General features: G+C 44.7%; 1 protein-coding gene across 6 annotated transcripts in view; it reads right to left on the bottom strand.

Annotated features, from left to right (window-relative positions):
- Positions 1-18572, bottom strand: part of STARD13 (StAR related lipid transfer domain containing 13) — a 516117-nt gene that overhangs the window by 11481 nt on the left and 486064 nt on the right. For 3 of the 6 annotated variants that reach the window (XM_080798625.1, XM_080798627.1, XM_080798624.1), the window contains 4 exons: positions 14415-15817; positions 13158-13328; positions 11856-12072; positions 3386-3584 (listed from right to left, as the gene is read on the bottom strand). In XM_080798625.1, coding sequence (XP_080654751.1) covers positions 3386-3584; positions 11856-12072; positions 13158-13328; positions 14415-15817 — 1990 coding nt within the window. The remainder of the gene's footprint in view (positions 1-3385; positions 3585-11855; positions 12073-13157; positions 13329-14414; positions 15818-18572) is intronic. The other 3 variants (XM_080798626.1, XM_080798629.1, XM_080798628.1) reach the window with 1 other exon arrangement.

Here is an 18572-nt window from a genome sequence, read left to right as displayed (position 1 = left end):
AGAGAGAGGGGAGCAGGCTCCCTGCTGAGCAGAGAGCCCAATGCAGGGCTCAATTCCAGGACCCTGAGATCATGACCTGAGCCAAAGGCAGAGGCTTTAACCCACTGAGCCACCCAGGCGCCCCGATGACTACATTCAATGTTTTAGAATCCATCTCTACCGCCACCACATCCAGTGCGTGGCACAAGATACACCTGGGTTTAGTAGAAAAGAACCATTTTGTTCAAATTATAGCAGAACCTTGTTCTTTTTTGCTTACTTGTGCTGAAATAGGAGATACTATTAACGATTTCAAGTTTGTCACTGAAGTGTTAGAAATTCAGTTGAGCCACTGAACTGCTTTTAAATAGGCTGCTTTAGCTAAGATGTCTAGTGTGTACCTGACTCAACTTTAGATGGCCAACCTTCTTTAAGAGTCATCTTGTCACGGCTACATGTTGCCTCAACTTTCTCTCTACTTACTTATTCCTTTATCCGTCAGGAAGTATCTTCTATTATTTTCTACTAAAAATGATTGTGAAGATCAACTACTAATCTCTCCATTCACCATTCATTTTGGGTCTTAGCCTTGTGGACCTTTGTCACACTTGACACTCCTATAGTTTCTGCCTCTTTCTCAGCTCTCAGGAGACTATTCCAGATCTGCATATCTGTGTGTTGATAATGGCAATATCCAGTTGATTCGGACCGCCTCTCTTCTCCCTGCCCTCACACCAGCTCTCCTTCCCCTTTTCTTTTCAATATTCTCCCAGTCACCAAACTTTAAGACTACAGAGTAGTCTCTGATCTCTCTCTCCTTCTCCCTCCTGGAGACCAGTGGGTTTCAACTATTTTCATTATCCATCCAAATTCTAATCATTTGATGAAAGTCCAAGAAATACCACAGCTGAAATTAGAACTGCTCTGGAGAAGGGGAGGAAGAACAGCCCCTCTCCTTGACTCCAGAGTCTATCCGTGAAACACTGAATTTCTAGTCTCACTGCTAGAAGTCACTGCAGGTAATCTGGCGCCTCAGTTAATGTGTTAGCTCACTCTCAAACCTTCAGTTCTTGGACAATCCACTATCTCTTGTTCACCAATTTCAGATTCATGAGTCACAAGAGTAGTCCTGATGGACATTTACCCTTGTGGCAAACACAAACTTGGCTGCCTACCCAATATCTATTCCCTTCTTCCTCCTCTATAAGAAAATACACTTTTTTGTTCAGGAGCAGTCTGGAATACGCCCAGGAGAGATGGGCCCTTCCCTTCCCTCAGACTCATGGCATAACCACGTTGGCCTAAACCCAAAGTGGTAATCCCAGTTCTCTTTCCAGTGATTGATTTAAGAGAGAACAGGTAGACCATTTCTGGCCTATGGGACCGAGATAAATGCTAGAAGCTTCTGTAAATTTATCTCCTTGATAAAAAGAGACATATGCCCCAGGAGAAGCCCTTCTTCTCTCTTCTTGCTTTTGAGTGTGACTTTGGGAAGACATGATCATTGTAAGTTGTGGCAATTGTATTGTGACCTTGAGGGCATAACCGAGAGAGGCTGACTTCAGCCTTGGCATCACCCAGCTGTGAAATTAACCAACTCTGGAATTATTTAATTCCAGATTTCTTGTCATGTGTGATTACAAAATTTCCTTATTGTTTAAACTATCTGTTGGCTTTCTGCTTCTGTCTTTGCAGCTGAGAGCACTGCAACTGGTAACCCTCTCAACAACACTCAAGGGTTCCTCAGTGCTTACTGAATCAAGTATGAACTCTCTGCCCTGACATTCAATGCCCCTCCTCGAGATGGCCTGGTCTAATTTTTCAGTGTCACTGGCACTGCATCAGACAGTTACCATTCACTCAAGCCAGGAGAATACTCTGGAACTTCCTGGACCATGCTCATGCTATGTGAGTCACTCAGCACGAGTTCCTTCCATTTCTCCACCTTAAAAGTCCCCAACAAGTCCTAGTCCTCATCTCAACTTCCTTGGATTTTCTTTATTAACCTTATTATGGAATTTCTCCAGTTTTGTTGCATGGCAGTTATACACCTACATGTCTCATCTCCCTCAGTGGTAAGATCCTTAAGAGCAGGGAGTACGTCTTACTAACCATCCATATCATCTGTAGCACTCAGCACTGCCCTGTGCATAAGTGGAACTCAGTAAATGTTTGCTCAGCTAAAATACATGCTGGTGTGATCTGGTTTCTTGTTGGTGAGTCTCAGAAAGGGCCAAAGGGATTTATCTCTTAGAAGCAATCTGGTTTTAACCTCAGACTAGTGCCGACCCTAACTTGAGAACTGATTAAATGTAAAGAATCTTATATGATAGTTCTAAACCAAGAGGGAGGCTTAACTGAAAATGCAGTTCGACCTCTTACAGCAACAAAGTCCTGAACTTTCTGTGTTTGGACTCACATGACATGTATCATTAATTTAACTTAACCTATTCACTTTGACAAAATAAAATTTATTTAGTGGGTCATCACTTTTGTAAGTGGTATTTATTATAATCCTTTTTGGATTTGTAATATTGTAGGCCTTAAACATAGCACATTCTCTATAGCAAGGATCTTTTTCAAATTGGATCATTTCCATGTTGTTGATCTCCATTTCAGGCATATTTTCCTGAAAGCTCAAAGTCCACAGGCCAGATTATTATTTTTTCTTTTTTTCTAAAGAGTCAGGACTTGGACCACTGAAATAATTTATAATCATAACATTACTGCATCTAGAAAAGAGTCATATGTTCATTTCTAATTCCCCCTTTGTAGCTACCTTTAGGAAGATATGCTTTTTAATTAGAAATTGTTTTATTCAATGGTTATTTTAACTATAGAGGCTTTGCTGAGAATTTTCAATTTAACATCACTTAAAAAATTCCAAGTGAAAATATAAATGAGTTGAATTAAGCTTAAGCTTGATTTGGTTTGCCTACTTTTTGCCAATTAAAATACATTGTATTAAAAATACATTTGCTTTTTATTTCTGGTCATCTTAACACATTTGGCTTTGAATTTCATATATCCCAAGGCAATGCTTACTTTTTAAGAAATTAAAGTTTTAAAAAACATTTACATACAAAATAAATTCTACTGTGTCCTCTTCTCATTTTAAAGTTATTAAAAGTACACTGAGAGTAGGTTTTAGATCTTATGCAAAACACTACTGGGAAGGAAAACTTTGATGTCAAAAAGGTATTTTCAAATGCATAACAAATGGCTGGGAGATTTCCATATCAAACTGTGAACAAAGTTTACTTCTGGAAAGAAGCAGAGAATGATAACTTTTATGCATTTCTTTATGGACTCATGTATTACTTGTGTAAGTAGACCTCAGTCTATAGAATGCTTTTTAAGTGGATGGGTGCCCACGAGAACACTGATTTGCATTCCTTCCACTTACACTGATAGATGTGGAGGAAGGTCTCGCTGAGCTTGTTGGTGAAAAGAGGCTCTGGGAGGTCCCGGAAGAACTGTTTTACCATATCCGCCACGTCATACGCAGACTGGTCCTCGTAGCTGACATTCTCGGGGAAGTTCTCATTCATCTGACGTAATGCATGGATTCGAGATTTCACACCCGATTTTCGAAAGAGACCCACCTGAAACAAGTCACATGGGCGTGTTAGTGAGGCCACCTTCACCCCAGCCATCCTCCAGGCAAGCACCCTGGGAGTGATGAGAAGGCAAGGAATCATGACTGCATGAGAAGCAATTGCATCCAAACTAGTAAAATGCAAATTACTAGGTTAGTTACTTTGGACAGTAGTTGAATGCTGACTCCCTCTCCTATAAAACGAAGATAAAAATGACAGCCACCTCACAGGGCGATTGTGGAGGGGAAATGAGGAAATACATACGGCCGTGCTTTGCAACCAGTAGTCTTCTTAACTAGATGCCATCGTGTCATTCATTTATCCAACAAGGGGTGATTAAATACCACTCCATCACAGGCATACTGACAGTTGCTAGGCGGCATTAGTGAGCAGGCCAGACAAATTCCCCGCCCTCTAGTGTTTCCCTGCCCTTAGTGGGGCTTTTGAGAAAGTTTGGTCAATGGAAGGTTCAGTGGCTTCCAGATAAGCAACCATATCCAGTGCACCTATGTGGGAGAGGTTTAGGAAATGTGCTCCTGAAACACAATAATGTTGATTTAAAAGTTGTATTTCTTGTCCTTCTTTGGAATCCTTGTAATACTCCCTATGTTTGTCTCTAATCTGGTGCTTGGCACTCATTACTCGGCCTGGTTAGTTACTACGTGCATAAGCTGTGGCTCAAGTGAGATTCAGACTTCAAGACATTGTCTTATGCCTTTTTCATCCGTAAGGCTTAGACTCCTCTCCTGATTGACGAGCAGATAGAGCCGGTGGAGCAAGGCTCCTCTCACACACCCAGGAGATAACACCCCTGGTAGGAATGAGTGAGGTGGAGAGGAGCCCTAGGAGATCAGGGATTCCTGCAAGGGTCAGTCCGCAGCTTACACTCGAGGCCCCTCTAGAGGCTCTGCCCTCTGGACTTGCCTCTACCCAAGAAAGTGTCTCTGGGTGTGAGTGTCTCTGGGCCCCCTGGCTTCCAGTGAATTTGCATGTTTGCTCTTTTTAAATGCCTGTAGGGCATTGAGTTGTTCCAACTTGGTCCTTCATTCAACCCTCAATCTCTCCTTTTCTCATTCCTCAAGGGCTCCCAGGTTGGCCCATTTCCAAAAAGCAAGGTAGGAACATTCCAAGTGGTCAGACAGGTAAGCAGCCGCATACCTGTCAGCCACACCTCCTCCTCCTCACGCCTGGGGAAAGGCGCCAGGCGGTGTCCGAGAGCCAGGCCAGCCTTGACCCAAGTTCAGGTGTCTGAGGAGAGCTCAGTTTAGAATTGTCAGTTCAAATTCCTTTAAAGTACAGTGACAGCAAGAGAAGAACTCCAGGCAATTAGAGAATTACTCAGGGTTTTGTATATGTCAGCGGAACGGGTCGCAGGAGAAAGGATACACTGCTACTCTTTGTGGCAAAACACCCAGCATTCTTAATGATACTTCTTGGCATCCCAAGGCTTATCACTCTAATTCCACAGATCAGGATGTCCAGGCATATTGCCACTTAAAATAGTAATTGCTTTCTTTTTTATTCCGAAAGTTTGGAATGTCTAGAAAATGCCCAACTTTGCCGTACTCAGAGAACTCTTCAAGAATCTAAGGAACACGTGTCATCCCCGGGCACCTCCTCCAAACTTCAGCACAGTGCACGAGAAGAAAGCACGGACTGTCTGAGGAGAAGTTCAAGACGTCAGATGAATGATCGCTAAAGTGAGATCCAGCCTCCATGTGTTTACATTCTCGACTCCTCTGGTTCTGGAAGGAGGCCCAGGACAGTGCCACAGGGATGGGCTACACGGAGTTCTCAGAATCCCAGTGCCCGGAAGGTAAATTCCTAAGTGTGACTCACAAACATTTATCCTCCTGTGAGGCGGTGTGGTTCCCTTTGAGAATTCCTGTTATTTTCTGAGCAGCAGAGAGATACTGATTGGAATCTATCAGAAGAATAGAGCAGACAAGTGTTTGTGTGTAAATGGTAGGGCACCATCCGCTGTGTCTTGCTGGCTTCATTCTGGGGGCACACTGGTGTGCGTGCGCGAACACATCCCAGCAGTATTTTCTTTGCATTGTTCTGTCTCGAAGTTTCTTTCTAGTTTCAGCAAATATTGTTATTTTAATTATTGTTGACACGTCTGGAGCTCTCCAGCTGTGGGCTCTGGACTGCTTGTTCTAACTCAGATCTCACAGGATGGCCAGAAGGCTGTCGGATATTTATTTGTTCTGCCTCAGATTCTGACGATAACCTTCCTGTCCCACCCTTATCTTCCAGGGATGTGGGAAATATCTGTGGGACCTGTGGATTTTTGTTGGAAGCACGGAAGGAAATTTCTTTCCCGAACCTAATAAAGAAAAGGTGGTCTGAACTCAGACCAGATTCCAGATATAGTAGCTAAGGATGGCAGAAGGGAAAGAAGGAAAGAAACTCTGGACTTCAAAACTGGCTCTGGGCTGATGAGAAAAAGAATGCCAGAACCACCCTACTTCCTGACTTCTTGTCACGTGAGCCCATGAATTTCCTCCTGTTGAGGCGATCTTGGGACAGCTTTCTGTTCCTTGTAGTGGAGAACTCCCCAGACACAGGAAGTAGGAGATTCTTCCAATGGTGCAAAGATCCCGAGAACAGGGAGAAGTTGACCTACGCCTTCACTGGACAACCACGGGTGGTGGCCTGAGTGATGGCTAATAATCATTTCTTTTCAAAGTGATGATGAAACTTCTTTTCAAAGTGGTGATGAAACTGGCAATTCTGGTGAAAAAATTTTTTCCAGGTGAAAAATAGAGAGCAGAAGAAAGCATTTTAAAACTGTTGCTTCTGAGGGCAGCCTTGTCATCACCACGGGCGGGCGGCGGCTTCAGACTCCTCAGCTTCATTACGAGGAAGACCCAGTGGGTGTGAAATGTCTTCCTTCGCCTCTGTGTCGGTCCCTGCTGGTAGTCACACAGGGCCCCATGCTTGGTTTAATTCTCTGCTGTCACCATTTTGGAAATTCTTAATAATTTATGAACAAAGATCTCACATTTTCATTTCGCACGAGGCCTTGCCAGCTCCCTAGCAGGTCCTGGGCTCCTGTACCTTGAAAGCACAGCTCGGACACCCTCTCTGAAGAGGGAAGGACGGTGGTCAGCAACGCGGCGTTCATTTTACAAGCAGCTTGCCCGTGATCACTCATTTTACAGGTAAAATGGTGAGCGGGGAGTATTCCCTTGGTCTTGTTTTTCCTTTCCTCTGTTTTGTCTTCCACGCAAAAGCCCGGCTCTGAAAAATCAAGGACTCAGGGTATAATCTGAAAAGGTTCCAGAGCATCACTTATCTCGTCTGAGGGAGGCAAGGGGACCGTGAGGAACAGCCGGCGGGTAGGGGACACTTGTACTGAGTAGGAAGTGTCTTCCCAGCATCATTGAGCTTCTGAAACTTACTGTTCTATAGAAGGAGAGGTCGGGCACACGAGCCCTGCATTAGAATTCAAATTTCACCTCAATAATATTAAATCTCCTACTTGGCATCCCTTTTATGCTAATCCTTTTAGTACTTGATGATGCTTATCGGGACTTCCATTTCCTCTTCTTCAGAAATGTGCTTGGCTGATGAAGAAAGGTTGGTTTTATTCGGAAAGAGAAAGATTCCTAGGTACCGCATGCGGCGGGTTCTGATTCTGAGCCCCGCAGGCTTGGCCTCTCCCCGCAGTGACTTCGTATCTGTCAGGAGAAGCATGACCTGTGCCTCTATGTGCCACGGATTTAGGGCAGAAATAAAAGCTCAACCAGCAGAGCAAGGATCCTCTCACACACGGCTGTGTCTGACTACAAATGGTTCATAACCAAAGGCTAAACTTCCTTATTTCAGCTGGGGCCAGCTGTGCGGGGGAGAATGGACACACTGTGTTTCATCATATATAAACTGTTCTGCACTTGGGAGTGTAGGAGGCCAACTGTTGGCCATGTTTCAGGGCCCCGTGGGGCTGCATTCAACTGTCAGTGATGAATGCTCATGGTGGAGGTGAACGCTTACTTAGCATGAGGGAAAAGGGGCCAGCTCATTGCAGGAAGCCTCCGCCCTGAGAGCCGGGATGAAGCCAGAAGAGAGTCTGGGATGGTGGTTCAAGGCACCATGTGAAGGGAGGCAGTACGGGGGGCCAGTCAGCATGGTGTGGAGGAAAGGTGTTCGGCGATGTTCTGGTTTTCTGTGACCCAGGGGCTGCGGTCTCAAGATCTCATGCAGACCTGAATCTTTTTAGTTCCAAGGAGGTGCTACTGGCAAAGAAAGAACAGTCTTGTGTGTTGTATGTTCCCTCCCTCTTGCTCTTGTCCCCTCTTTCCTTATGGATTCATTCCCTTTTATTTGCTCTTGGTCACTCTTAAAGCTCTAGAACTGTCTTCCTTTCAAGCCTGGTTTTACTTCTCCATTGCATTTGTCCTGTTTTCCCTTGTTCCCTTCTTATTAACCCCTTCCTTCTTCACGGGGACTAGAGAGGGATCTCTGTGTGCTTCCCACACTCTATGACTTCCCAGGTGGGAAGCCCCGCAGGTGTGGAGCGCTTCATAAGGGAGTAACGGGCTCTGGTGAAAGTCCCTTGGACATCTTACACGTTCTTCCTTCAGACCGATACAAGACAGGTTTGCCTTATTCATTTTGGTTACAGCTGGAATCAGTATTTATGTCCTTGAAATGAGTCTTTTGCCTACAGAGCCTTGCCAGCACATGTTTTTCAGTAAGGCATTCTTCCAGATTGAGAAAACAGTGAGAGGCTTGATGTGGAGACTGAGAATAAGCCAGGGAGCCAGGACTGAGGAAATTCTGGTGCCCCCTGTCCTCTCGATTTGTAGGACTTTTACTTCAGACAGGAGACTGGACCCAGTAACAGTGGTCTTACCAGTGCTACCTATTATTTGGAATCTGCAGAGGTCTTGAGTGCTTTCCAGTCAACACTAAACACTGTGTGGTGAGTAGAACAGAGGTACTGCAATTCATTTATTTTCACTCAACTTTGTTCAGGAAAGAATTCAGAAAACAATTCAAGAATTCAATTGACTTAAAATGATCTATAAAATGTATAAGATGCAATTTAAGATTATAGATAAGAAAATTTAAGCAAAAGGAAAATCAAGATAGAAAGAGTAGCTGAAACTAGTAATAATATACAAAATTCATACCCAAAAATTTACATTTATCTATGACAGGCAGAACACACATTTGGCTCCAATCTTTCTAGCACCTAATACGGAGGGGAAAACATATCCAGTTGTTCTGCTTTTTGTTTTTGTTTTTGTTTTAACATTTTGTTTATTTATTTGACAGAGAGGAGAGCACAAGCAGGGGGAGAAGCAGGCAGAGGGAGAGGGAGACACAGACTCCCCACTGAGCAGGGACCCTGACGTGGGGCTCAATCCCAGGACTCTGGGATCATGAACTGAGCTGAAGGCAGATGCTTAACCGACTGAGCCACCCAGGGGTCCCCAGATGTTCTTAATATAAGAAACAGACTAGTTGTCTAAAAAAACCCCACAATGCTTTTAGGTGTTAGGACTAGAGAAAAACTCTTCCATGATCACAACATGGACACTACATCATGTAATAACCAACATTATTGACAAATCTTGACAGTGTATTCACCAATGAGTTTTTAGGGCCATTTCTCTAAGTGTGCCTCAGTGGTAGGGATGGTATCACTCCAAGTCCACTGGGACAAACAATTCTCACAGGTGGCAGATGAGCATAATTTTTAAAAATCTGGACTCTAGAGTTAGCTTTTCAAGCAAGTGTTGGCTCCACCATTGCTACATGGTGGAAATCACTATCCAAGGTGGATATGGCATTAAATGAGAGTGAATGTAAAACCATGAGGACAATGCCTAAAACATGCTGGGCCCTCAAGAAACAGTATAACTATTAAGCTAATGGCATAGATGGACTGCATTTCCCTTAGGTGTTTCTGAACAAACACTGTTTTCTCTTAATAGAGCTTTTGCTTAGAAACATTCACTGGTAACACATTATAATGTTTAGGACAAAATATTTTTTTGATCTTGGCTAAAAGGCAGAGCCAAAGACTCTAAGAGAATTAGCCAGGAGGAGGGATGAGTCTTATATAGCCTTGGGAAAATTTAGAAGCTTGGAAAAACACACATCTGAATAAAAGGCTACCTTCCACAAAAACACAATCTTGGGGCTGTGCTAACAAAACAACAAAAGTACAATTGAGGCCACAAAGTCTTATGCATAAGGTGTGTTTGCAATGCTGTTAGGGTAGCAAAAGAGATCAGAGTGGGCATTTCCATATATTCATCTAAGACCACCTCTCCAGCAAGTTTTCTCATAGATTATCTACTTTGATTAATGTGCAATTTTGGTAAAAGCTCTAAAATTAAAAAAATAATACTTAAGTAACTACATTCATTGGATTGCTCTATTTAGATGTTATTCACAAGTCAATGTTGGGGCATCTGGTAAGCACTACGGTTTTAGAAAGGGGGTCTGTTGCCCTTCTTTCTAAGAGATAGCAGGCAAGCTACTAAGGCCATTTCTCAAAACAAAATAGTCCTTACCACCACAATAGTAATTAACAGCAATGACTCCTACCCTCCACTATGGCATCGAAAGAAATAGGAGAAAATGTATACCTGTATATTCTCTAGATTAGGAGTGGGAAGGCAAAAGGGGAGCACACATTTGATGCCACACAAAGATGGCATCAAATGAAGAAGTTACTCCTATTCCACTCCATCGAAAAGTGGTGTCTGATTCATCAAGAGACCATCCTGATTTTACGTGTGGTCTCAGTATCGGAGTAGATACAAGCATCAATAGCCAGGGTCCATGAGTTCATGTAGCTCAGCTCATTCCTGTTCACTGAGCCAAGGCCAAGGGTGAATCAGTAAAAACGGCAAGTAATTTCAGGTGGACATGGCTTATTCACATGGTATTAAAGAATCTGATACACAAAAGCCATTGGAGAACAGTTGCCTGAAAATACCCCCACTACCCAAGACTGCAATTTATCAAGTGGGAATATGGGGTTTTTGGGGGGACAGAATGTCTAAGAAATGAATGGGTATTAATTTGGAGGAGCAAAGGTTGGGTCTAGTAAATTAGAGAATGGGTGGCACTCTGGGTCCATTCATGGGCCACCATTACATTGGTCCCCAAACAGTCATGGAGACAGAAAATGATCTCTGTGTATTTTGTTTGGCTTGAGATTTTTAATGTACAAGATGAAGGGAGAGTTGACTTAGCAGATACTGCTTTCACAGTTCACTTGCACATTTTAAAAAGATGTAAATAAATTTGTCTTTGGTTTAGGTTTAAGTTTTCCTGGTCATGGTGCCAAAGGAAGGAAGGAAGGAAGGAAGGTAGGTAGGAAATCAATCAACCAATCAATCAAGTGAGGTTCTGAGTGGCACAGTCAGTTAAGCGTCAGACTCTCGTTTTTCTTTTCCCCTCACTACATTTTATTTTTTCAGTGTTCCCAGATTCATTGTTTATGCACCACACCCAGTGCTCCATGCAGTCCATGCCCTCCTTAATACCCACCACCAGGCTCACCCATCCCCTCACCCCCCTCTGCTCCAAAACCCTCAGTTTGTTTCTCAGAACAGTCTCTCATGGTTTGTCTCCCCGTCTGATTTCCCCCAACTCACTTCTCCTCTCCATCTCCCAAAGACCCTTGGTTTTGGCTCAGATTGCAATCTCAGGGCCGTGAGATTGAGCCCCACATTGGGATCCCCCTCCCTCAATGCAGAGTCCGCTTGAAATTCTCTCTCCTTCTGCCTCTGCCCCTCCAGCTTGTGCTCTCACTCTCCCTCAAATAAATAAATAAATAAATCTTTTAAAAAAAGCAATAAAAGGAGATATAAAAACCTAATTCTTTTCTCAAAAAAACAATAAAACCGGGGTGGAAGAATGTTATGAAATCAGTGACGGCAGTGGAGTAATCATGAAGAAGGAAATGCAGTGTGAATTGTAACTTCCACTTTCTAGGGAATGCAGATTTGACGGCACGGGTACACACTACTGACACACAGAGTATGAACGTGAATTTCCCCTCAGAGAAACAAACAAACAAATCAAAAAAACCATGAGTTTTCCCTCAGGACGTCGTTCAAGCTGCCAGTGAGGAAACACCCTCATGTGGCTTGACCGGGAAGTAGCCTGGGCAAATTAAATACTGACTTATCGAGATCACAGTGCCTTTTATTTTCAGTGAGGTGATGCCTTAGGTGAGGCTGGGGAGATGTGACTTTGTCCGGCGTTCCATAAACCCAGGCCCATGTTTGGGATTTACAACCCTACCTGATCGAGGCAGTTGCTACGCAGATATCTGAGCGCTTGCTGAATACTCTGAGGCAGGGGCTGTCCCGTTCTCTGGACGTGAACTATGAGAGGAACACCAAAGACAGTCTTGTCTTTGTAATCAGGAACTTTCATCCTCTTCATGAACTTTGGAACTGACCTAGAATTCACAGAAACCAGGTCATGCAAACCTCTTGGGGCAGCCTGTGGGGAGAGGCTGTGAAAGCAAGCAAGAGGAAAGCCAAGCTTTTGTTGGAACAACCAACACGCACAGGGGGAATTCAACATCTCCCTCTTAATTAATCACATGACACAGAAGTACTCTGTGGGCCCCTTGCCTATGTTAGATCTCTGACTATAAAACAGCATGATACATGTTAGCGGAATGGATTTATGGCTCCGTTTTCAAGTCAAGGGGACAACTTTCCAATTTAATTGTGAAGGACACACCTCTCAAGAGATAAGCACTTGTCCCCAATAAGACGAAACAAAACAAATGGAAAAACTATAAGAAGAAGAAATTAACTGGGGTTGGAGGAGAAGAGGAAACACTTCTTGGCTATATCCTTACTTTTCTAGAATTGGCTGCACTTTTTTAAAGGAAATTTTAATTCACAAGGTTATATTCATTCGACATGCAATTTATAACTTCCCAAAATGTTTTTCTATAGGCACTGTCGATTTCTCTCTATACATCATATATAACATAGGACAATTAATGACATATTTTGTATTTTTTCAAACCCACCAGCTCATCTAAAACAGGTCCATATTTAGGTTTCAACACCTGCTATGTCAGTTCCCTATGACAAAGGTTTACTGCATGTTCTTGTTTTTATTTGCCACTGAAGTCCAAGCCAGAATGCATCCGAAGAATTAAATGCCCTTTGAATGAATCAATGCTCTAAGTGGTGAGCCCTGCATTGAGCCAGAAGGTACAAGCAATAGCTGTTTCTTTGCAAACTGCCAGGATTCTTCTATGGACAGTTCTTTTTCATGCCTCTGTTCACCATTCATCACCCTTTCCTTGTCTTTCTTTCCTTCTCGGAACCTGACTGCTTTCCCTGGAAGCTAAACAGGAGCTACAGATAAAGCCAGGCTCCCAGCAGGGCCGCATCCCCTCCGCGCTGCCGTGGCAGAGAAGGTGGACCGGGAGGTGGAACTGCTGCCTTATTTTCGGGACATCGGCAGCGAAGGCCACGAGGGGCTTCTTTAGAGGTCCGAATTTCACTACCGAAGCTTTGCAACTGGGTACATCGCTCTACAACCAAGGATCCCCTCCTAAGCGAACGCGCTACGCACCACGTCCAGCCGTGTTTGTTGGACATGGAGTACTTCTCCATGATGGCCGTGAGGCGAAGCAGCGAGAAGCGTTGGAGCAGGTTCAGCTGGCCGGCCGTCTGGTTGCTGATGTGCGGCGCCGTGGACGCCCGGGGCTGGTGCGAGAGCTGGAAACTATTCCATCGGAGTCGCCTTTACCAGAAAGACCGTCAGAGAAGCCAGTCACCAAGTGGACGCGTTATTGGAAAACACAGGATGTTACTGATTTTTAAGTGGCTAATCAACATAGCTTCCGAGCCAAGAGAAATCACAAAGCAAATGGAACAGAAGACACCAATGCAGAGAGGAAACGTCAGGCACTATGGCTTTCGAGTTTGATACATCCGGGAAAGGTTTTAATAAGCCTAATATATTTTATGTGTTTATTCCTAAGTTTGTTCCCGAAGTGTTGAAAGCAGCTGAGACAGTGTATGTGTGCGTGTGTGTTGAGAGAGAGACAGACAGAGGGAGAGCTCGAGAGGGAGAGCGAGATATAGAATGTTCTGGAACTGTAGATCGTTTTTTCACTGCCTTCCCGTCTGCATTTGAATTCTCCTGCAGTTGACATGGAACCTGAAGGTGGCAGGCACAGAGGAAGGAGCGCTGCGGAAGAGATGACGGGTCAGCGAACCCCCAGGGACATCTCGGCCTCCACAAGAACACAGCAGCATGTATAGCATGGCTGTTTCCACTAGTGATGCTCTCCCGGGGCCATTTCTCGCAGGTGTTTCTGAATCAGTCTTTGTAAAATAGCTTTATGTACTTGGTAATCGGCATTTTAAAGCCAAAATAAACTTGTGAAGTACATACCTTAGGCCTCAGAAGTTTCTCACAGGATTAAAAAAAAAAAGTTTAAAAATCTGAGGTAGGGACGTTTTAATTAATATGGCAACGAGGTCATGGGAAGCACCTGCAAACAGGCGCCGGCCTTATTTCCAGTGATTTCCTGACGGTGCCTAGCAGAGTGCTCTGCACATACATGCACGACATTTTCTGGAGTGAAAGTTAAGATTGAATTAAAGGACAAAGACTCAGAGAAATGAATGTGAGTTAACATGGATTCAATCATCATAACATCTGTAGCAAAGATATACTTCCGTTCAAATACTTCCTAACCACAGATAACAGCTCAAACAGCATCAGGCACTTAGTAAGCATGCTATAAATGTGTGTTAGATAAACAGACCATAATCATTATGAAGTCGACTAAAAATCATTTCAGAAAATCATGCCACCAACCTGTTTGGCCTGGTCAGAGAGGCCCCTACACCAGAGTCCCGCCTCTCTCGGACCCCAGTGGCCTCCGACTCATTAAGAGATGTTCCATCTCTTTCCATGTCACTGGGTGTCGTCCGACCCTCGGAGACAGAGTTGCGTTCGAAATCTAAGGTGATCTGAGTAGGAGATGGGAAGGGGCACAAGCCGGGTTCTCCAACCAATGCATCATGTGTTTGCAGTTCAGGTAAGACATTTTTTGACCAGTCGTCCACTACCTCTTGGAGCCCATTGACATGGTGCAAAATGTCATCTAAATGAGGGAAGAGGTCATCTTTCTCCAAGTCCAGAAGATCTCCTGTACTGGCATACAAATGGGAGCCTGGGACATTGTCGTAGATACTGACTCTGCTCGCTCTGTGGCAGGACGCCATGAGCCTAGGCTCCCTGGCCCCAGGGCCCTGCTGTCTGCCCAGGGAGATGCTGCCGGTCCTCCAGTTAACCCCATTGCTACTGTCTGTTGGTGAGAGGCTTTCGATAGAGAGCGCCTTGGGGAACGTACCCGGTTTGTGATCCTTGGGGATGTGCACCACCAAGTTCTCTTGGGAATGGAACTCATGCATGTGGTTCTGACTGCCTGCATCCTGAAGGGCTGTCCCAGCCAGCACGTCCAGGTCTTCCAAGTACATGCCCCCACGCTTGTTGGCCTCCTGGCACTTCCGTTCCTTCAGGCCGGGCGTGCTCACCCCACTGCTGCTGTTTTCTGACTGGCTGCTCTCCCCACCCCATTTGCTGGCACTCAGGAGCCCTTTGGTGCAGGCAGTGGGGGGTGAGCTCTGGAGATCTCCGTTTGGTATGGGGACGCACTGCATGGCCTTGAAGGCCTCCGGCTCCTGCTGCAGCACGGGGCCGCTGATCACCAAGCCCCCGGTCCGCCCTGGCCCCTTGTGCCTTCCATGAGCTCCCTTCCCTCTGAGAGTTTCCATGCGTTTCAAAAATGACTTGGCTCTGGTCCTGGTGGGTTTCTCATTCTTTGGGTGGAGGGGGTAGTTAAGAACGTCTCTGGGGGACTGTGGGAGGCCGCTGCCGAGGAACGTGGCATCCAGCATGACCGGGCTGTCGGGGCAGGACTGGCCAGGGCAGTCGAAAGGCTCCCGGCCAGCGCTGTGGCTGCTGCCCGGCTGGCTGCGGCTGTCACTCCCTCCGCTGCTTTCGCTGTGAATGGAGCAGACCTCGGGCTCACTCAGGTCTGTGAGGACGCTTTCACTGCTCGTGGTGTTTCTCATCCTCATGTCTCCCGATGACCCATTTCGGTCTCCTCCGGGGAACAGTGTGTGCAGGTCGTCCACACGAGACCACCGGCGGCTGGTTCTTTGGAAAGTCCATTTGTTGCTGATGCAGAGATCTTCCTCATCTGAGTCGTCACCCTGAAAAACATCAGAGAAAATGCTCATCTCCAGGCAGCTCGGATGCAGTGGGAAACCGGTGAGCACAGAGGCGAGGTACTCCCCCGCCTTCCCTTCCTTCCTCCCTTCCACGCCTGTCTTCTGGCCATCCCTCCGTCCTTCCACCATCTTCCCTTGTCCCGTACACCCTCCTTCTCCTCCCTCGTGGCTGGAGGATCTCGTCTCAACCTGCCGAGCTTACTTCCCTTCAATTTTCATAGAGTTTCTGAATCCTTCCTTTCTCTCCGAGAAGTTTTCCTTGACTGATTACAAAGAGGTGTAATTACCATCTCACTAAATGTCTAAATATAAAACACCTGCAAGTTCTCTTTTTCAGAAACTTACTCCTGCCATAAAAGGCACTTACTTCTTTCCTAAAACCTCTTCACTGAGCCCCAGGACCCTATTTCCAGCTTCCCTCTTCTGAACCTGAGCATCAATCTATCTCAAAGCTAACACTCCTTACTTTAGTCTCCCAAACCTGATTCTTACTGTGTATTCCCCTGTACAAATTAACAGCGAAATTACTCACTGAATTCCTCTAAGTAGAAACTTGGGAGCCATTCTAGACATCACTAGTTGAGGAGGGTCCAATCCAGCTTGCTGGCTTTGCTTGGCCAGCCTTCTTGTTTTTAATCAACTCTGAAGCTCAATGCCTTTGGCAAGGCGTGCATCTCTGGGCTGCGGCAGCCCCGAGGCTCTGCCCTGTCTTCCACTCTGTGCCTCACGCATTTCTTTGACCTATCTGGGTGCTGCCTGAGTATGAATCCCCTGTGAGATGCCAGCCTGGGCTCCCTGTGGCCAGAGATGGCCTCGTTTACCTTTGCAAATCCTTGTGGCCCAGGACAGACCTTGATCTAGGGCAAAAAATAACAATCTCCTTCCAAGATGAATGGATTCACCGGCTTCTTCCCCCGCCTCGTCATGCATATTATCCAGACTCAACTCTGAAATGACTTTCAGATCTCTTCCCTCATTCATATCTTCATTCCCATTCCCTTTGTGTAGGCCCTTGGCACCTCTGTCTGGGTCTATTACAGTAAAAGCCTGGCTAGAATCCTTGTCGCCAGCGTCTTCCGCATCTAAACAGCTTTCCACAGTGCGATCCAAATACGATCGTGTAATTTTCCACCTTCAAAGCCTTCAGCGTCCCTTGGCCTTCACAGAAGTCTTTAGTGTGGCATTCAAAGCCCTTTCAACCTGCCTGCCATGTACAGTTTGTGCCTCATTTCAGTTGTGTCTCCTAAGTTCACTGCACTCTGCTCTCTGGTCCGCATTCTTTGAAGCCTTCCCTCACTGCTCCAAGGCAATGACTAATTTTTCCCCTGAGCTTTATAGCATTTGGATTAGATCTTTGTTGTAGCATTTATTCTAATGACAACTTAAGCTCATGCCACTTGCATCCACTGTCAGTCGTTAGAGGTAAGCTCATCAAGAGAAGGGTTAGTGTTTCAGGGTCATATTTATATCCTCCCCAATGTCAAGCACATAGTAACTGCTCCATGTTTTTTAATATCTGAATTAAGTTGATTCTATTTTACTCTGGCATCTGGTTCTAAGACCTGGTTCCAAATTCCAAACAATCAGATGATTGTTTGCAAACTGCTTACTTTCTCCAAAGTAAGTTTCTATCACTCATGAAATGGGACTAAAAACAGGCCCTGCCTCATAGGTTTGGGGAGGGAGTTAAATGAAATAATGCATTTAGTAGGGTCTCATTGAGGAGTATTTGTTTGTTATTTTCCAGGGTTGGCTCAAATGCTTATCTATTTGTTGCCTATCTAAGAGGACTGCTTACCTATCTTTTTACGTATCTAATGCCCATTTTAACTCCCTTTAATTTTTTAATATATTCTGGTCTCGAAGAAAAGTAAACAGATGCTCCATCAATAAATACTGGCATCTCCCCATTCTCACTTATTTCTTGAAAATTTAGATTCATATGAGCTGTACTAAGTGACAAATTCGAACATTCATGTATGATGGAAGGTGGAAGAAAGTAAAACAAACAAAAAAACAAACTAACTAAGGTACTAATGGAGAATTCCACAGCTTTGGGATCACATTGGGAAATTAGCTTTGAGTTCAAAAAAAGGTTATGTAAAGCTCTGGCAAAAAAGTTTAAAAAGATGTACAAGTGGAAAAAAGGAAAGATTCTAGGATGATGAATCAAAGTTATACTTTTTCTGTAGCATTTTTGATTTCTCTTTCCCTGTGACTGACACAAGACTTGATATTTGAGGGCTATTTATATATTAGGCACCATAATAGGTTGAAGCTTGAGCCCACTGGATTTTCATATCACATTTCAGGAAGCTAGTGATAAGAAGTTGATATTAAGTGATCATTCCAAAAGAGCCCTTTCAGCAAATACTTTTTGAGGAGGCCAGAAAAGGATAACTTCTAAAGAAAAAGTAGATATTTTAAATAGAAACTACGCTATTTGGTGTGGGCTCCAGCGAGTTCTCTCTGAAGCTAGCCCAAACTTAGTTACTGGTGCTAACAAACCACATACTAGTTGGATAAGGATTCCTTTATTTTGGTCAAGAAAAGATGCCAAGCTGGGCACTGTGGACTGGGACTGGAAAGTCTGCCCCTGACTGCTAGACTCTAAGAGCTTATTATGCTAGCTCTGAGCAACAGGGAGGTATTTACAATCCAACCAAGTCATGTGAAACAGTGGTAAACTCCTGGAAAAAAGGCCAGCGGTTCAGGGGAATTTTGCAGTATTTAGGTC

Source organism: Martes martes (assembly GCF_963455335.1).
Source record: "Martes martes genome assembly, chromosome: 3".
Taxonomy (NCBI): Eukaryota; Metazoa; Chordata; class Mammalia; order Carnivora; family Mustelidae; genus Martes; species Martes martes.
This window is presented reverse-complemented; position numbering and strand designations above follow the sequence as displayed.